General features: G+C 40.4%; 1 protein-coding gene across 4 annotated transcripts; it reads left to right on the top strand.

Moving 5' to 3' along the window:
- The first annotated feature begins 111 nt into the window (after nt 1–111).
- LOC115596925 (poly(rC)-binding protein 3) lies at nt 112–19,126 on the top strand. Of its 4 annotated transcripts, none has more exons than XM_030442402.1 (14): nt 125–240; nt 9,400–9,440; nt 11,190–11,298; nt 11,441–11,464; nt 11,589–11,621; nt 11,709–11,825; nt 12,046–12,177; nt 12,603–12,731; nt 13,839–13,928; nt 14,555–14,596; nt 14,993–15,068; nt 16,008–16,060; nt 17,343–17,512; nt 17,840–19,126. In XM_030442402.1, exons 3-14 carry the CDS (start codon nt 11,221–11,223, stop codon nt 18,195–18,197), a joined length of 1,302 nt encoding a protein of 433 aa, XP_030298262.1. In that variant the 5' UTR covers nt 125–240; nt 9,400–9,440; nt 11,190–11,220; the 3' UTR covers nt 18,198–19,126. The 4 variants fall into 4 exon arrangements, with proteins under 4 accessions (XP_030298265.1, XP_030298262.1, XP_030298264.1 ...); XM_030442401.1 differs by lacking the exon at nt 125–240 and adding an exon at nt 7,566–8,111; XM_030442405.1 differs by lacking the exon at nt 9,400–9,440 and having other exon boundaries at nt 112–240.
- The last annotated feature ends 1,704 nt before the right edge of the window (nt 19,127–20,830 follow it).

Genomic DNA, 20,830 nt, shown 5'->3' with positions numbered 1-20,830 from the left:
TTTCGACACAGACGACTAACTGTAACTACTCATTGAGTCATTTCTAAGGGGTCTAAGTCCGATGAGCAGCAGCCGATCGTCCCCCTTTGAAGTCTGCGAGAGAACCGACTCCAGACTCTTTACTTACAGGACGTATCCACAGCCTGCTGCTGTCATGTTGACAAGCTACACGTCAGCGACTCACACAAAGTCTTCAGCGAGTCGAAGTGGACAGCTAGCGAGAAACCAAAAGGCACATTGGTCAGTGGTCAAAACCATGTTGTTAAAACTGTTTTACAATCACTGTTTTACAATCACGTGACAAGCAGTCTCCTCATTGTCCTCATTGTTAAAGTTTGACTATCTCCTCCTCCCGCAACTTGATAGCGTCAGTGTGTGTGTGTGAGTGTGTGTGTGTGTGGGTGTGTGTGTGTGTGTGTGTGTGCTAACAACAGCTAGCTTAATCAAAAAACAAACAAACAAGAAAAGAAGTAAGACGTATGAAGGAGAGACATAATTCTAGTGGAGTTATGAATACTTTCCAATAGAAAAATCCTGATATATGTTCATACATGTTCAGCTTGTTTGCTAATTGAGCTAGCTCTTCTGATGATGATTGTTGGTTCACACAAGTAAAGGATGCTGCAGGAGGATTCAAACCAAATAATAAGGTGTGGAAAAAACAAATATACAAAATGTGGTATTCATATACAGGAATGGTCATATTATCTATATTCTCTATTTGGGGATATTTGTCATTTTGTGATAAGAAGGTGCAGGTGGTTGTAAAACAGCTCTGGATATACATCAAACAAACAAACACAAAAGCACTGACATTTTGGAATCATGTACGAATATGCCACTTGCAGTATCAGCTTTGAATATTATTGAGGGATATGTTTGTGTTTTTGTGTCAGACCTAAAAAGTTGTATTAAAGCTAGGAATGTTTTCGGTATAGATACCTGTATGGAAAATGCCTCCACTTAACGACAACTGCGTGTAGACAGAAAGTGCTACTTACACAAATGCAGTCGTGGTCAACATTCAGTCGTAAAGAGCATTTATATCATTGCAGTCTATGATTCCTACAGCTCTTATTTTTCTAGGATGGAATAACGGGAACACAGAATACTTTGTCACAAAAAAACATTCTTGATGTTTGCTTCTAATCTGAATTTATTATAGGTCCTCTGAAAATGTGACCAAATCTGCTGAGTCAGAAATATACATATAGCAACTTGAAAATGGATTATAGGAGATTATAGACAGTTGCGTCATATAAATTTGCTATGTAGCATGGCCTCTTGAATTCTTCTGAGTGATTATGATTGATAACAGCTGATGACTTTTCTGGGACCATTTTAACAGGGTTTTTTTGATACACCCACAAACACTACAAATGGTCCAACGAGGTCAGCATTGATCTGAAAGAGCGCATAATCGATTGAAAAAAGTGAGTAAAGTCACTAGGAGCCATTTCAAAGTGGTTACAGCTCCCGAGTTCAACTGTGCAAACAACTGTTTGTAAGTATAAAGTGCATGTCTCTGCCACCATCAGGAAGTAAATGCAAACTATCACCTACTGCAGAGGGAAAATTGGTGATGAAGATCAAGAGGGGAACTAAAAAGAAAACAAAAAAGCAAATACACAATGAATTAAAGCTGCAAGCAGCGTTGAACGGGCCCTCGCAGTCCACGCGCGTCGGGGCGTGCTGCCGTCGATGCATGCTGCCGTCGATGCATGCTGCTGTCGGGGCTTGCTGCCGTCGATGCATGCTGCCGTCGGGGCGTGCTGCCGTCGATGCATGCTGCCGTCGGGGCTTGCTGCCGTCGATGCATGCTGCCGTCGGGGCTTGCTGCCGTCGGGGCTTGCTGCCGTCGGGGCATGCTCGAGCAACACCTTCAGCTGAGGAAGTCGTTGCTTCATAATTCGATGGACTGCTATTGCCAGTTTGAAATGATGTACGCTGAAGTCAGAAAAACTGTGTGAACTACTGCATGATTGCCCGGACAAAGACTGAGTCGATGCCAGGTCAGAGAAGAACTGATTAACTGATGGGATGTGAGATGTCACCTGCTGCATGATGAAATCTGAAGAAGAGGATGAAGTTGCAGCTCAAGGGGGGGTTTCACGAGTACAGTGTTCGACCCTATAGACGGCTAAACAGCATGATAGCTTTATATACTGACTGTTAACCACAGTACATATTTTGACCTTTAAACTGTAATGAGCATGGTCACAATCCCAACAAATAGACTGAGTTGAAAATCGGCATCACAAACGAAATATTCATCATTAAGTCCTCACAATCCAAATGTAGCTGCAGTGCAAGCAAAGTGCAGCTAACTACTACTGAGACACAGGCTATGTGTAAACTGCAATAGTGATCAAATTATCCATAACTACAAGCAGAAACCACTTACATTTCCTCAAGAATGTACACATCATTAGGGAAACACACAGAAAGTCCATGCAGCTCCACACGGTCTGCTCACTGACTGGTCTGCTGCATTTTAGTGTGACTGAGCATGTCCTGACTCTTTGCACCAGTAGAGGGAGCTGTTGGACCTTTACCTGTAGAGCTTTCTTACAGTTTCTGTGGCTGCACATTTGCTGGAGCAGCAGCAGAGGCAAAGTAGGAAATGTCCACACAAGAATGAATGGGAAAACGCCTCCCAAACTCCATTATTACTATAAAGATATGTATTATGATTATATCTATATATCACATAAAATGTCAAAACAAATCTCCAAACATTTATCATTAGTAATATTATCTTTTTAACACTTACAGATCAAGTAAAATGAATACTGTTACAAACATTGTATTGACATGTAGTGGTCAGATGAAAACAACAGCACTGCACATTAAACTTCCAATGTTAAATGGTTCTTAAGGTTTCATGAAACTGAAAAGAATTACAGGAGAAAAGGTGGGTTGTTTTGCTCCGCTGCCTTTTAAGCAGAACAATGTTGACAATTAGTAGTAACATATGAAACCTGTGAAGAAACTGCTCAGGTGTTTTCAGTTGTACTTTTTATACATACATTTAGCACTTTTCTTCTTGAAAGATGCAAATTTCTCAGTGACTTTGTGGTTTAAGTTGTGGATGTCTTTGATAAGTTTCTTCTCCATACAGAGCATGGCAACTGCATTAAGAAGATATTATCTTCCTGAGGAAGGTCTTGATTCTCTTCAGTGTTGAAGAGCACCGCTCAGATTCAGCTGTAGTCATAGAAGTTGTGATGAGGATGTTTAGCAGAGCCACAGTCTCTGAAAAGGTTTCCTGATGATTGCACTCTGTGACCAGCTGGTACAGAGCCACAGCTCCACTACGGTTTTTGAACTCATCATTGCTGTAGATGTGAGACAGTTCAGTTTTCAGCTTGTTCTTGTTAAGCAGTGGGTAAGCCTCCATGGTGGAACTGACTTTTGTACTGTTTGAATTTGTCTCCCTGCAGCAGTGTCACAAACCACAAACAGCCAAAAGTGTAAGTCCTACATCTGAAATAAGACCATCAGCTGAAAGCCAACAAGATTTCCTACATTTCCCTGTATATATTGTCTATGTGAAGTAAAAGACGTGGGATCCAAATCAAGCTGAAGAGAACTTTTTCTCCAGTTCTTCCATCTGCTCTCCACTGTAGCTATGATGTCACGCACTCTAGCTCACCCAATACACACCCATTATAAAATCCGAAGACGGCCTAAAAATCCTTAAAACTAAAACTGTGATGATTTGAAAACCGTAAAAGATTTTCAAAAACTGATTACATGCCCAATAGTTTGAGGGCTTCTGACTCTTTTAAAGTTGGAATGGAGTGGCCAGCTCAAAGTATGAGGGACAAGAAAAGGATGAAGGTCAATGAGTTTTGAAGAGGACTTGAAGATCCCATTGACACTGATTAGACTGCGACCAGAGCGCCATCTATTGGCCGATTTGCACCAAATTTTACACAAAGCCTCATCATGCCATACCACACAATGAAGAGTATCTATGTGATAATCAGACAGTATTTTGTAAAGATATGCAAGATTGTCTGTTTTCAACACAATATGCAGGAATTTGTCATTTTATATTTCGGGCAGTTTATGTACTATCAAAATTCTTTTGATAACTTTTTGTAAGGAGGGTCTACAGATGCAACATACAAAGTTTGGTACAAATTGGTCAAATTGTCTAGGAGGAGTTCGAAAAAGTTGGTTTTTCATTGTTTGCAAATTTGCGAACGGAAAGTTACTGCAAAAGTGGGCATGGCCTACATCAAACAATTCAGCTAAATTCAGGGAATACATAAATATGAGGATTAATAATGTGCAACATATTAGGTGGGAGTTATGAGCCAAAAACGCTTTTAAATTGAAAATAGCGCCACCTGGTGGTCATTTTCGGTGAGTGAGTCACAGGGGCCATTCTATAGCACCTCTATGAATTTCATTTCCATAAGTGTTATGGTGTGGGCACAGGGCCAATTATGCAATTAAAGTGACACCAGAGCGCCACCTAGTGGTGGATCGGTTTCGTCTTATTCCGATGCACAGTTGTGGAGATATAAAATACATCAATTTAAAGAGCGCCACCTTGTGGTCATCGCCTAAAATTTTGCACAGGGCCTCAGGGGCTCATGGGGAAGTAGTATCCTGAGTTTCATGTCATTTGATCTGACTACTGTGGAAATATCCAACACTTCCTGTTTTGAGCCAAATCTGCAGGAATTTGTTGTTTAATAACTTCAAAATTATTTATTTTAATTAGAATCCTTTAATAACTTTTTGTCAGGAGGGTCCACAGATGCTGTGTGCCAAGTTTCGTGCAAATCGGTGAAATCGCCTGGGAGGAGTTCGAAAAAGTAGGTTTTCGACATTTTGCGACGTAGCGAAAAAATACGGTAGGCGGAAATGGGCGTGGCCTATACCACAAGATTCAGCAGACTTCACTGAACGCGTGGATATATGGTTTTTGAATGTGCGACAAAGTTTATGGGAGTTATTAGCCAAAACGCGCTTTCCTTAATAACAGCGCCACCTAGTGGTGGAAATTCAGGACGACAACAGATTATAAAATTTTTCGCCAGGTGTGACTTATATTCCAAGTTTGGTGAGTTTTGGGGTATGTTCAGGCAGTGAAAAATGCGATCATTTTGTGAGAAGAAAAATAATAAGAATCATTTGAAAAACAATAGGGTCCTTGCAGGTTCCCTGCTCGGGCCCTAATAATTAGAAGCTGCTGGAAGACAGGTGTCAGCGTCCACAGTCAAGCGTGTTTTGCATCAACATGGGCTGACAGGCTGCGGCTCAAGAAAGACACGGCACCTCGACAGAATTTTGCTATAGATCACATGGACGAAGAAAAAACCTTCTGGAGGAAAACTGTGTGGTCAGATAAAACTAAAGTGTAGTCGTGTAGCCACAGTGACCAGCAGTATGTGTGGTAGCGAGAAAGTGAGGCCTTTAACCCTGAGAATACCAAAGCTACTAGCAAGCAGTGTGGTGGTAGTATTATGCTGTGGGGCTGTTTTGATGCCAGTGGATCTGGTGCTCTAAATAAAGTAAATGAAATGATGAAGAAGGAGGATTATCTCCAAAGTCTTCAGGAAAACCTAAAATCATCAACCGGAAGATTGGGTATTGGGTGTTATTGGGTGTTCCAACAGGATAATGATCCCCAACACACAGGCTAGAATTGACGTTTTGGAATGTCCAAGTCAAAAGGAATGTTTAAAAATTCAGCCAGAGGTCTACCAGAAGCTTGTGGATGTCTATCAGAAACTCCTAATTGAAGTGAAAGTGGCAAAGGGGCATTTAACCAAATATTAGATTTAATATATGTATATTTTTGACCCAGCAGCTTTGGTCCCATTTCAGAGCACCTTTTAATAAATTCATTATTAAACCAAACTTCATTAATTTTTTATTAATTTTTTTGTGTGAATAAGTAGTTTGTGTGACACATGAGAGTTGTAGAAATAGAACCATATACGTATAATAGGAACTCAAGACTGCCATGATAAACATTTAGCCATGATACAAACTTACAAAAATATTCTTGGGTTAACTTTCCCATTGGAGTTTACTGTTTCTGTGCACTATTGTGAAACTGTTAAATATCCTGCCTCTTTTACATATTTTCCCCCCAAAATTGTATCACCTCTACAAAGGTATTCCTTCCAGGAAATGTAAACACTACACTGCTTACAATAACTGTAACTTATTATTACTACAGTATACTTTTCAACTTTTACTTGATCGTTATTTTTTTTTTAATCTCTATTCACAATTTTAGGAGTGAAATAGTTCAAGACCTATCCTTTATGCACAAATATTGATTAAAGAACCCCATGAATATTGGATTGATCTTTTATAGTCATTTATTCCTAAGTGCCTATTCCTTCAAAGATATTTCGAGTAACTGTAACAGACACACACCCAACAAATCTCAGTTATGACTTCAGAGCAACCCCATTACATTTGATATCTGACTCTCTTAGCCTCACCGATACACACTATACAAAAATGAGTAAATCAGTTAAAAGCAGTTGGCATTTAAAATCTTATCTAAAAAATATTGATTCAATCTCTTTGTTCCAGTGTAATGATTACTTTATGCCAGGCTTCTAGACCTACAGAGTATATTAGAGCCAAAGATCAATAATGATGAAAGAACTGTGTATATTGTAATCATCCTCTAGCCATTCCTTCAGTTTGTAAAATTAGTACAACTATGACCCCTTGTCCTTTCATTTTTCAGGCTGTTCCCTAATTTTGAATCCAACTTCCTTTCAGCACCTATAACTGATTTTCCCAACAAGTCTGACTGTAATCGCTTCACAGTAATCCCATTACATATAATCCCAGACTCTTTAATCTCATTGACACACACAGTACATGAAGGAGAGGAAATTAGTCACAAGTGATTGGCATGAAATGCCTGATCATCTCATGGTCTTTGAACAGAGAGAAATAACTGTCATACACTTTGTCAGACGCTTTGCCCTCGACAGCTCTGATAGCGTTGTTGTGGTTCTGATTTTGTTTGCAGCTTGGAAAGAAACAAACAAAAAAATCATACTGTTGTGCACGTTCTCTAGACTACACTGGACTTTTATTTACCTTCATACTTTCACAAGGACATTCAATCTTTTAATTGTACAAATACCACGTGAGAGTAACATTGAAATCCGAGTGGAGAAGTGAATGTAATGTGGCCTGCTTAGATGTCTGATAGGCGGCCATGAGGCTCACAGCAGCCGTCATTGTCCCAGTGCAACGCAGTGAATAGTAATTAAATATGCCACTTATGCTTCACTGATTCATTTCCTTCACAATTTTGAAGCTCAGCTGAATACATCTTTTTCAGTGCAGAAGGGCTGTATTGTATCCACCATGGCCTCATTACGAAGGGGAAAAGGGCTTGGTGTGGGGGAGGGCAGTGGCAGTCAGGAGGGAGAAGCACCCCATGAAGACATTGTGCTTAACATCACTAAATACCTCAAACGCCACATTGTCCACCCCAGCCCTCAATTAGTCGGGTTCCCTGTACAAAGCACCGATTTCATACAGGGTGATTTATTTTTAGAGAAAATCCGGCCCTTTGCTAGCAGGAAGCTCTCTGAAAATCTAATGAAGTACACAGCAGTCATGCAGAGTTGTTAGCCTCAGAGCAACATCGGTTAACAAAGCTTCTCTTCAGTGTCTCTCTGTGTTTCTGATGACTGCAAAAGGCTAGACTTTCTCGATTTTTTTTTCATTGTGGTGGCTGTTACTGTAGCCTGCTCTATCTGTGCTGGACAACGTCCAGCCAAAGAGCCCCTTTGCCCTGCCCTCAGGCCTCCTCGGCTTGCGGATCTCCGTGCGGAGGAACGCCTCTTTGGTGGCTGTGACAGGGAGAATTAGGCAAGAGATGCGGGTTCACTTGCCCTGCGTAGGGGCTTATCTTGGGCTAAGCTGAGGGACTAATAGCAAAGCCAGCCTCCGCTCCAGCCGGTCTGAGGGCATAGGGAACCATCTGTCCACTCTGTGGATAACTGACAACAAAGGGGGCAAACATTGGATACGGACTACAAACTAAAAGGCCGTTCATTTAGGAGACACCAGAAATAAAGAAGAGGAGCAAGTATTTTTAATAGAAGGTCAGTACTTTATACTAATCATTCTTGTTGCAGTACAGGCCTCTCACTGAGCACTCACGGGTCACATTGTTCACAGCTCAGTTTGGTAACAATTCAGCATACTACAGTAGTGTTGGTTTAACCACACCGAAAGTTCAAGTTGAACTTTTAACTTAGACTTAGAGCTTTTTTTTTATTTATTTTTTTATCTCTGTCCATCTAATGAGAGCTCAGGAATGTGTCCTTTTTTAATGCACTACTCCTGACTCCCATTAGACAGTTAATTTGATGCTGGTTGTTTTTCTGTACTCTGCTGTGTTTTAAATGCATTTTGTCGCAGACTTAACCTCAGAGATAGTTTGAGCTACGATAAAGTATCACATTAGGGAGGGATACCAACTGTGTGGCTGCATACTTATAGTCTGAGATGTAGTGGTTATAAATAGTACTTCAGATATTAAGAAGTGATTAGTGATGGATTCGTAGAAATCTTTCACTAAGACAAAGACACATTATTTACGTGTTTGTTTCAAAATGTATGGATCATTGATTTGTCTGTTTAGGAGCATTGTTCCTAAACTCGAGCACTTTTGTATCTGATAATCTTACAAAATATAATTATCTTTTCATTACAGCTTTTAGATTGTTAAAAACTGCTTTGTTTCAGCCTCAAATGTGGAATACTATTTATTATGAAACCCTTAAAGTAATCCACTTAGACATTGTTCTCCATTTCCCTCAAGGATTAATGCCCTGTTTTTTTTATTGTCTGAAACACACTTCTGCCTGTCAGTGCTCTGGGAGCTGGGTTTCTGTAGATTATCTGTTTTATCATGTATACTCTGTGGGTGCTGTTGTGCACCAGTGTTTTGTTCCAAAGTCTTGAGTGGGCGCTGATGTGCTGGAGGTGACAGAAATGGGTCAAAAGGGTCTTAGCATTAACTAAACAAATCCCAGCCTATAGGATTAGACAGAGATGTAGCTGTTTATTTGATGTGTTCACTGTAACTTTATAATGATACACAGAAGGGAGAACAGTTGTGTGTCTTGTTGCATAGTAGGACACCCTCCAGTTATTCATGATATCGTTTGGGTTAAATCTTTCAGCTCAGAGTGGCATTATCAACATTGGAATGTACCAGAACAATATCTTATTGTAAACTTGTCACAGCTCCTCAAAATCCATGTTTTATTTGCTTGTTATCTCGCTGATATGGCTGCATTTCAGCTAATAATTATTGACACTTGTGCTGTCATCAGTGTTAGCATGCTTGACTTGAACTCACACTCATTTTTGGTCTTTGTTTAGGTGTGGCATGGCGTCAGAGAGTTCTCTATTTATTGGTTTGTGTGAGTATCCAAGCAGCCTGGCGCTGGTTAGCTTATCTTAGCATAGAGATTGGAAACACTGGAAAGCAACTAGCTTGGCTCAGTCATAAGGTAATAAAATCATTGTACAGCCCTTTGGAAGGTCACTAATTAAAACATTATATCTCATTTATTTAATCGGGAAAGTGTCTTAATATGCTGTTTTAATAGTGGGGTTAGGTGCCAGACTGTATCTGCTGAGAGCAGTGCCTTTCTGGTTTGGCAGCTGGTCAGAGCCAAAAAATAGTCCAGCACATAACCCTGAAAGATGTTGGTTTTTCAACAGATTAAATAAACAGGTTCTGAAGGTGTTGTCAGGCAGATTCTTTTACCTCTGAACAGAGCCAAGCTACATTTGTTTCCAGTCTGTGCAAAGCAAAGCTTACGGCACCTGGCTACAACTTCATATTCACTGTGCTTCATATTAATCTATTCATCTAACTCACCCCAAGAAATTAAAGAAGTGCAAACCCCAAAATGTGTAACTGTTGCTTTAACACAGTCATGATGCATACTGTTAAAACCCTGGCGTAGGATTAAATAACCTCTGGATTAACTGGGAATACCTCATGCATGCTCACCAATCGCGTGCAGCCATGTTCCCTACGCTTTATCACCGAGGTCTCAGGAAGTAAATCTACCATTTGCATTAAGCCAAAGGTTTTAGGCGAAGTCTCACATGTGACCGCTTACTCGTCAGTCCAAAATACAATCCTTTTTTAATTTAGATTATTTTGTTTACTTGTTACAGATTCTTCATCTGAGGAGTTTTCTGTGCACAATGTCTCTTTGCCAAGTCCAGTATTAAAAATAAATGGTAGGAACATTTCTCAGAACCACAGGGATCTTGCATACAAGGTGACCTTGGTCCTTCATAGTCTTCTCTCTGTTATGGTTGCAATAAACTGCCCTTCGTACACGGCAACGACACATTCTTTATTTGTTCTGCAAATACAACAAATTGGATACGCGGCCATCACAATGATGACACTGTGTGGTGTCAGTGTGATATTAAGAGACAGTCACACACACATCACTTGATCCTCCGAAGCACAATTGGCTTCCTTTGTATCTAATCTTATCCAAGGGAGTCACACAACTTGTATTTAGCCGGAACGAAAGACACAGTCCCATGTGAAGATTGCACCTAGTGATAAGCTTATCTCCCCCCGCTCACAACTACATCATCAGAAGACAGACAAATAACAATGGTTCACAACTCTTCAGAGAGCGTCAGTCCCCAGTTTAGCTCTCAAAGACGGAATCTGGCTCCTTTTAGTAGCACAAAAAATGGTTGTTCTAATTTTGGAGCTTTTTTCAGATTACTTATTAATTGAGGTAACGATCCAAGACATTTTTGAGACGGAGATCGATTTTTCTCTGCTTCATACTGATTTAACACTGATGATGCAGCTAACACCCGGTTCATGAAATCTTTCAATGTGTCTAGTCTCCCAGGAACACAGGAAATGATGCATCTCACATTTCCTGCAGCTGCTGCAGTTTGTAATAAATAGATTAAGAACATAGTAGTCCATCAATTGGGACAATAACCACAAAAGATGAAGGAGAATCTGAAAATTTAAATGATGCTCTCTGCCCAGTTTGACACTTAGTAAAGTGTAGTAAAGTCTAGTAAATTATCGCTTTATTTCAACAGATAATCTACTTAAACACCAGAGCTCTTGTTATACACAGAAACTGTCTTAAACAATGTATTTCCTTTTGCAGAGTATTTACGTTAAAGCTTGGAAAATACAAAATGTCTGACAAGGAAGAAATGGCTTCAGATGGGAGTCTGAATGTTACACTGACACTGAGGCTGCTAATGCACGGAAAGGTAATGATATGGAGGAAAAAATGTGTTTTTTGCAGTAATAGCCCAAATGGTCTGATGAAAGCATATTAAAATGATTACATCCTGCTCTAAATGTGAAAAGCTTTTGCCACTTGCTCAAGCATTGTTATCTTTTAATTCACAGGAAGTTGGCAGCATAATTGGAAAGGTAGATGCATTTTACAATCCATCACCATGTATTTAATCATATTGCTTTCTTTCTTAATGTCTTGTTTCCTTCTCTTTATGAAACTAATCAAACTTCTCTTTTACGATTTCCATCACGATTCCAGAAAGGAGAAACAGTTAAGAAAATGAGGGAAGAGGTGAGCATGAAAGCGTGCAATTTATGTGCTGGGGCAGATCAGCTACAACAAATTGAGGCCAGAATAATTGTGGATTTGTGTTTCCAGAGCGGTGCTCGTATCAACATATCAGAGGGATCGTCCCCAGAGAGAATAGTTACCATCACAGGACCCACGGAGGGCATCTTCAGAGCTTTCTCCATGATCGCACAGAAGTTTGAGGAGGTACAACAGAACAAATATGCAACAAACTGTACCAGAATGCATTTTGTTTCACACCAGAATGTATGAAAGATTTTTTGTAGAATTTGTCTCAAGTCTGAAGAACCTGCACGCACCTTTTCCTTAGTCCTGTCAAATAAATAAATAAATAAATAGACTTGTCAAATAAAGCTGATGTTTTTACAGTGAGTGTGGAAAAACATATTTTTGAATTCTCCCTCAGGATATTAGCGCGGCAATGACAAACAGCAACGTGACAAGCAAGCCACCTGTGACACTCCGCCTGGTTTTCCCAGGGAGCCAGTGTGGCTCACTGATTGGCAAAGGAGGCTCAAAAATCAAAGAGATCAGAGAGGTAGGAGTCCCTTTCTTTTTTATTTTCTATCAGGAAGTTGTGTTTCTGCACCCAAACAGGGAGGGAAAACATCCTCCCTGGTGCACTGACACCTCAAGTATCAAACACTCCAGTCAAACTTGTCTTGTTTTTCTATGCCTTAAAATGTGTGTATCTTTTTGTGGTTTCTGCTCATGAAAATCCCACTGATTATGCCTGTAAAGATCGGTGCAGGCTGAATACTCATTCTGAATGGACAATATTTGTGTACGCCTCTTCAAATATTGGAGCACACATTTGCTATTTGGCTTGCAGCTGCTCCCTGCATGTCAAAATGTGTTCAGGGTAATTTGTGGGTGCTTGAAACAGCATTTCAATTTGTGTGATGGCGTACCCTTTTCAGCAATAAATAGCCTTTGTTTCTTCTGTTGTCTGGCGATGTTAAGACCACAGGCGCTCAGGTTCAGGTGGCAGGAGACATGCTGCCGGACTCTACGGAGAGGGCTGTCACAATCTCCGGCACTCCACAGGCCATCACTCAGTGTGTAAGACACATCTGCTCTGTTATGCTGGAGGTAAGCACTGTCAGACAGCAGATGATCTTCACATTCAACAGCTCTATTTAGGCGTCAAGAGTGTCACATTTGTTTAGGTTGTGGTAAAAAGGTTTTTAGTAGCACAATCAGGATATTTTTTAATCTTTTACCCCTGCAAGCCTTAAGATTTGAGTTCAAGTTCTAGTGGTTGGTCATCCTCATGTGATGTGTAACAGCAGTGGCGCGACATGCTATGATGTTCAGTACATAATTGCATTTTCTGATAATGGTTTATATATATATGTCAGAGGAACTTAAATATTACTTTAAGGCAGTTATTTTAGCTATTTTTAGCTGTTATTACTACTAATTATTATTACTAATGGATTGTAAAGAAGTCGTTCATTTGGACTGTTTTGTCAATTTATTATGACTTTATCTGATTAATATGTATGTTGTTTGATTTGTAAAAGATAAAAGTGAGAGCTCAAAGAAATGTCTTCAAATTTTAACAGAGTAAACCTCAAAATGATTTAGTTTACTGTGACTTAAGACAAGGCGAAACTGCAGGTCTTCACATTAGAGAAGCTTAAACCATGAAATGTTTGGCATCTTTGCATTTAATTTTTGAACGATTAATGAGATTACTCAAGCATACTACAAACGCATCCTACCACCACTGGCTAATCATGTGTTACAACTGAGTCAGGTTAACAGGCAGGTACTGGTTATTGTAAATAATCTAAAGAGCCCGCATTACAGTTTATTTTCCTCTGTTTCCTCTGTACAAATATGTGGATAAACAAATGAGAGTCACTAAAGTTTAATATACTATTACTTATTCTGTAGTTATGTATATAAGCTTGAACATACAGGGAACATGGATTCCTGTTTAGTATCCAGTCTATTGTCAAAACCTCCAAAATATTCCCTATATATTCACTTCTGTTCACAGATGAATCATAGATTTTTTTTTGACTGAGGTTTCATGTAACTTTCTCTGCCGATGAATGGGATCTGAAAAAAGATTCAGCAAGCGATATAAAAATGGATATAAAACGCATCAGTGCTGGTAAGAGTTCTTTTCTCAGTTGCAGCAGCATATAAATCTCTCTCCCTTTTTGGTTTGCATGACTGTGTCTCCAGTCTCCACCAAAAGGAGCGACTATTCCCTACCGTCCCAAGGCCATACCTGCTGGAGCCCATGCAGTATTAGCACCACAGCACTCTGCACAAGTAAGTAGCCGTATGGGAGTTATCCAGCTGTGATTGTAGCCGTTCTGTAAAAAACATAACAATTGAGTGGGCTGCTTATCACAGAGTCATACTGATCATTAAGCGTATTTTCACCACTAGAGGGACACATCTGTGTAATTATACAGCAATAAGCTTTTCATATTTTAAATGCTGTAAGCAGAATGATGGGGTAATGATCATATTAGAAAGTATTCAGCCAAGCTGTAATGTGTCAGAGCGATGAATAGAGGGCATTTACATTAATAATTCCCCTGCAATGTGAAACCTGAAAGATGTCGTGACTAAAGCTGATGATTTCTATGAGCTGGCGAGTCGCTGTCCTGGATTTGGCACAGTCTGCTCTGACCTATCAGACATCTGTTTATGTTATTGGATTTCTGGCCATGGTCAAAGAGGGGGAAAACAGCAGATGACATTTAGATGAAATTCCATCAAATCTATACACATTTGAACTATGGAAAAGATGAAGGGAATGGATTTTCAGTAAAGCACTGCACGCTTTACTCTAAATGCACTGTGACAAATTCAAGTTTCAAGTGACATGTTAGAACACATCTGCACCTCCCAGTCATATATAACCACGGCTCTTGTCTGATTCCTCTCAGGCCTTTGCAATTCCAGGGCAATATGCGTTTGCACATCAAGATGTAAGTATGCTTATCTGAGTGACATCTGCCCTACTCCTGCCCACTCCTTCCAAGCCACCACTACGCCCTCTGTGTACCCTACTCTGCAAAGATGAATCTTCTCTAACCCTGATCTGTTGACATTACTAACATTAACAAACAGTAGAAGCATGCAATAATTGAAATGAAAAGTGAAGATCTTAATGATGAGTTGGAGCTTTGTAGCCAGAGATGTGACTGTATTTTCTGATGACTGCCATGAGAAGCCAGCATGCTTTCTGAAGGAAATGAATCTCTTCACACTGACACCATCTGTGATGTTTGTGAACTTCAGATTGGCTCTGTATTTGTAGTTGTCAGCTCCTCTGAAATAATCCAGTTTGATTGGTTAGCTCTAACTTCCTTCCTACCCTGCAGTTGACCAAGCTTCACCAGTTGGCTATGCAGCATATCCCCCTCCCTTCCCTTGGGCAGAGCAACCCTACCTTCCCTGGTACGTACCCACGGCTCCCCGGGGAAGTCCATCTATCCCTCTGTCATCACTCCTCTTCGAATCACGTCATCCAAACACCCCTGTCACTTCAGAGAAGATCAAGGATGTCTCCATTCTCTCAGAGTTTACAGACTCTCTCACAGGTTTTTGTTTAGTAGAAATTGGCTTTGCAGAGATATACATATCATGCATTGTTGTTTACATGTCTATTTGTAGCACAACATGGGATGAAAAACAAAAGAATAGTGAATAGAATAGGGAAGTTTTAGCCACCACACTAGTTTATTATCAACAATCTTGATTGTAAGTCACTGAAATATTAATCATGCAGAAGAGTTTGTGACAGATTGAAGCAGACAGAATGAAAAACAGCAGAGTTCTCTGAGAGGGAAATGTGAAAAATGCCAACAAATATTTGCAGCTCAGTAAATATTTAACCATTTCTCACCATTTCTCATATCCTCCCAAAATTTCAGCTGAATTTGCCCAATTTTCCCACCTCCAAAAACAAATCCTAATCTCTTGACCCCACCCTCCACCTCTGCAACATTTTCTCCTCCAAATCTAACATTGTCTTGGCCAGACCACCCCTGACCTCAACCATCCCCACGTACTCATACACTCTGCCAAAACTAACTGAGGACAAAACATTACAACATTTTGATTATATAGACAGGACTGGTGTGATAGAAACATACTCATTTTAATGATAATCTATCTTATTTTATAGTAGCAATATAATATATGTGCATAGTATGTGTGCTGAATATGTTTTTCAGTATATGTGTCTGTATAGAAAGATTTTTTTGCCAGATGCCATATTCCTAATTTAGCAGGGTACCAGAGATAAACTAGACAAAGTAGGGCAACTTGTCATACCATGAAAGTGGAAGCCATTAGTGCCATACTGTTGTTAGCATTCCTTGTCCTACTTTGCAGGATTGGATGCATCTGCCCCCACAAGTTCACAAGAGCTGGCAATACCTAATGATGTAAGTGCCACATTGTTTGTGTTCTCCCAGCACCAGAACTCGCACCGTTAATCCTCCTGCTTCTTACTTCATTAAATGCACTCTAGGAGGACAACTATAATGAGGATTTTTTTTGGACAAAAGTGTTGCAAGTTTCTTAGCTGCAGAAAGTAATTTATTTTGGCCCTCTTTGTGGCTAACATAAACTATTGCTCAAATAAACTGCAATCACCATTGTAGTTGTATTATCTTGTTGCAGCTTGAGTTTTACAAAAAACAAACAATAGAATACTGTTTTTAGGGATTTGAAGCAGTCTATTCACGATGCATATTGAATCTATTATTAGAAATATAAATCGCCTCAAAATTAAATGTGAACATCGTATTTTCTTAAGTAGTGTAAGTTTTGTAGAGATAGCTGAAAAGATCTGTGCCATTCTCATGGTTGTACAGTAAATGTGAAGCTACCTCCAACAGCCAGTTAGCTTAGCATAAAGACTGGTAGGAGGAAACAGTCAGTCCAGCTCTGTCTCTAATAAACATGTTATATAAAACGTAGAACTTATTTAAAGACACTGCTTATTATGTACAAGGCCCTACATGGTCTTGCCCCTTCATACATTTCCGAACTTTTGCATTCCCATTCCACCTCGAGGCTACTCAGATCACCCGACTAAGGCCTCTTAATTATACCCAGCACCCTCCGCAAAATCAAGGGTGATTGTGCTTTTGCCTTGAGTGCTCTGTTCCTCTGGTACAGTCCCTCACTTGCTATCAGATCTACTGAGTCTGTAAATGGCTTTGAAAACTTCTCAGAACCCATTTATACCGCCTTGCTTTCCTAACAACAAGGCTGCCATTGCTTGGTAAATTGCTTTATATGTATGCTGTTAGCATTTCTCAGCAATGGTGGTTGCCTAACAATAAAAACAACAACTCCCATGATCTCACGCTTCATACATCTTTTGTTCTGTTTTGACTGAGACCCCTGGTGGCAGAAATGAATACTGTGCGTTTACAATAATAGTGTACGATATACTTAATGTATCATCAGCTCATTTAATGTGATCTTACACTTACAATACGGTGCCATAGTATTATGAGTACAATGCTAAGGAAGACGTTTTCTGCTGTTACAATAACTCGGGGGAGCGGGGAATGGGTGTTTTCCTTTGTAGATAACCACGATAAGACTGTTGTCCAGCTGTCACCATGGTACATGCCATTTGGAAATCTAATCCTTGAAAGTACGAGAACATGAGCTGATTTGCTATTTACATGTTTCCACTCTCCCCCCTTCTAGTTTATTGGCTGCATAATTGGAAGACAAGGCAGCAAGATCAATGAGATTCGCCAGGTCTCTGGAGCTCACATCAAAATTGCCAGCGCTACTGATGGCTCTGCCATGCGCCAAGTCACGATCACAGGCTCGCCGGCCAGCATCAGCGTGGCCCAGTACCTCATCAACGCCAGGTAAGACATTACACAGGGCGACCATATCCAGCAGGGCTTCACATCGCTGCCTGGTGATAAAGACAGCCATCACCATGCTATTGTATGAGGGCAGAGTTATTGTACTCAGGGTGAGGCTGGATTTGTTCCATCTCACTGCTCCATTCTCTAGACTGCATTAAAATCCTTATTGTCTCTGCTTTTTAACACATTCCTTCTTTGATTCTAATGTTTTCTCCTTTCTCTCACCTCCCATCTCTTTTGTCTCACCCATTCTCCCCTTTTTTCCTTTTTCTCCTCTTAACCCTTCACCATCTCAACTCCCTCTCCAAACGTCACGACCTGCAGCTTAGAGATGGCTAAATACACCATGCAGGCCGCTTCTTCAGCGACCCCAGTTGACCTCAACATGGGCTTCGCTCAGGCCAATCCCACTGCCTCCACTGCTGCTACCTCTATGGCCGTCCTGGCGGCCACCACCCCAGCCCCCACCATTAATGTCCACTCTCCCTCCACCTTACAATCCATCCAAAACCCACACTACGCCATCCCCGTTTCCAGCCTGCTTGGCATGAAAGGTCTCCCCGTCCTGGCTGTCCACCCAGCAGCCGCTTCCAGCCTAACGCAGGGTTTATCCCCTTATACGGCAAAAATGCCAACCTCCGGCGTCAAAAAATCTGAGCGGCAGAAGTTTGCTCCTTATTGATGTCTGCCTTTCAAGTCTAGTCAGTGTAGCTGACTGGTAAGACATTATTAAATGATGAGAAATTATTTAAAATTGAGCATACAGGCGTAAAAAGAGCTTACACCACTGTGTTCAAGTTTTGCCAGCGTAGCACTTGTTTCCCTTAAAACCGGAGTATATTGAAAACAGACTCAAATGATGGTTAGTATCAAAACATGTCCTCATTAATTGAAACAGGCAGCAGAGGTGCATATTAACTCAGTATTATCTAAAGAGCATGTGTAACAATTAATGTGGGTAACTCAGGCTTGAATTAGTGCCCTAGAAAAATATATTTTTCAAATGGGTTCATGTTACAGAGCTTTATATGAAGACTTACTCCAGGAGAGGTATTTTCAAATACTGCAAATATTGACTTAGTTTTCTATCTGTGTATCTAGTTAACAGTCAGATTTGGTTAGATATTTCAAACTAGTGACATAAGAGGTGGTGCTTTGTTGGCAGCAGGCTGTTAAAATGTTTGTCTTGTACAATAGAAGTCAGTGTGTTAAGTATCTTTTAACAAGGGTTGCTCCACTCTACTGTAGGCTCTCATCAGTGCTAACAGGCTCTGTGTCCTGTAGTAGCATTGCTCTGTAGCAGTTCTGATGGGATTATCCTAAAGCCACATTGGATCCTCATGGATTTCACTCTACGGAGTAATCCTGTAAGGCGGGAGCGGCCTAACCAACTCATTTATTGTTTTGTACGCTAGCTTGTTTCTTGTTTATTCTCTAAACTAAATGAGTTGAATGCTTCAATTTACAGCGTCTGAAATGGGCGCTGAGCAACTATGGTAATAAATGTTTTATTCATGTGTTTCTGGTATGGGTCTGCCCCCCAACCAATGCAAATTTGTAATATTTGTTGATGAAATGACTTTGAAATAAATGGGACTTTTTATGAATACAGATTGCTTGTTTTTGTCACAATTCTGCTGGTGTAGAAAATATTTTATGTTTTTGTTGATTACTCTGACCCCTGAATACATCCGCTTCGAGGGTTTATGCTTTTTTTAGTCTGGGTGTAGTTATGAGCTTTAATTGTACATAAAGCAACAACAACTTTCCCGCCAGCTGAAAATTACAGCTGACAGTTCAGACAGCACTGAAGCTATTTTGTTCAAAATATCAGAAAAATGTCCTTGGTGCCAAAAAAGTTGTTTTAAATGTAGGAATTGTAATATTTTATTGATGCAAATCCTTGACATCTAAGTAAACGTACAAACGGTATAAGGTTATAATTCCCCTGTGTCTTTCTCACATATAAAGAGAAGCAAAGACCAGACACCCAGCATAGTCTGACTCATAGCAAAAAGATACTTTTCACCAGAGAAATCCCCCACAGCCTGTACATGTGAAGCTCAAACAGCAGAAATACTGAAAAATAGAAAACAATGGAGAACAGAACCAGCCGCTATTAGCAGACATTTTGAGAAGTCTGCGAAAACTAGTCCACTGTATTATGGATGTAGTTTGTTGATGGCAGAGGGCACAGAGCTGCTGCCCAAACAAACTTTTCCACCTGCTCTCTGCTGAAAAACAAATGCAAACTTGGACTGACCTCACAGTAAATATTCAACACATGTTGTGGCAAAATTCTCATGGGTCCCAAAAAAGAACAACTTAACCTCCAGTCGTCCACTCAAGCATACGGCTAATGGGCAGGTGGGGTACAGTGCAGTCCGTCCGCTCTGTGTCCCGCTCTGTCCCTCTTTAGCCCTGCTCCTGAGTCTGACTTCCTCCCCTCCCTCCTGCGTGTCAAAACCAGGAGGTGGGCACTTCTGTTCCGCCTGATCTGTGGAGTGTGGGTAGCGAGCCATGTGGGCCATTTCCACAGCACGGCTCAAAAAGTGGAAATAATCAATAGTTAATGGGGGCAGAAATGTAATGACATTTGAAGAATGACATTTGAACCTGGGGGAAGGTGTAGCAGCAGAGAACAGTGCTGCATGTATGCTGATGTGTGCCCAGGGCAGTTATGGTTTCACTGCCAGCTTCTAATGCTATATTAATGATTTCCTTTTTCAACCTGACACAAACAGGAGCGAGGGGGCCATTTTTGGAGCTTTCTGCCATCATGCAGTTTTGAAAAAGCAATTTAGAGGTAAATAAGTAAATAAATATATATATTTTTTAGGTGCATAACAACTTAAAAGTCGGTGGCAAATTAGGTAGGCAGCTTTGTCACTCAATCCCTGATGAAAAATCACTGCAATACTGAAAATATAGTTCCATTCTGTCTGTGGTGCATCATTAGATTTTGTACTTTGCCTGTTCTATTCCTTAAGTAGATTCCCACTGTCTATATGATACTGTTTATACAAAAAACAGTAGATAGAGGGTGTTTTAATCTGCTATGCAACTTGACAAAGATTTCAACCCCGTGTTTCCCGGTGGTGTTACTGTTGGCGGCGTTGTCGTGAAGACAATGTTAGCAACATAGCTACTGCTAACAGTTTGCCTACTGTCCATGAAAATAAATAACCTATCTATCTGTCTATCTGTCTATCTGTCTGTCTGTCTGTCTGTCTGTGAGGGAACAGACTTTCACACAACACCAGCGCTCTCCATCAAGTAAAAGCCTGTCTCTTCACTCTTGTTTTGTCTCCGTTT

This window comes from Sparus aurata, chromosome 15 (genome assembly GCF_900880675.1).
Source record: "Sparus aurata chromosome 15, fSpaAur1.1, whole genome shotgun sequence".
Lineage (NCBI taxonomy): Eukaryota > Metazoa > Chordata > Actinopteri > Spariformes > Sparidae > Sparus > Sparus aurata.
This window is presented reverse-complemented; position numbering and strand designations above follow the sequence as displayed.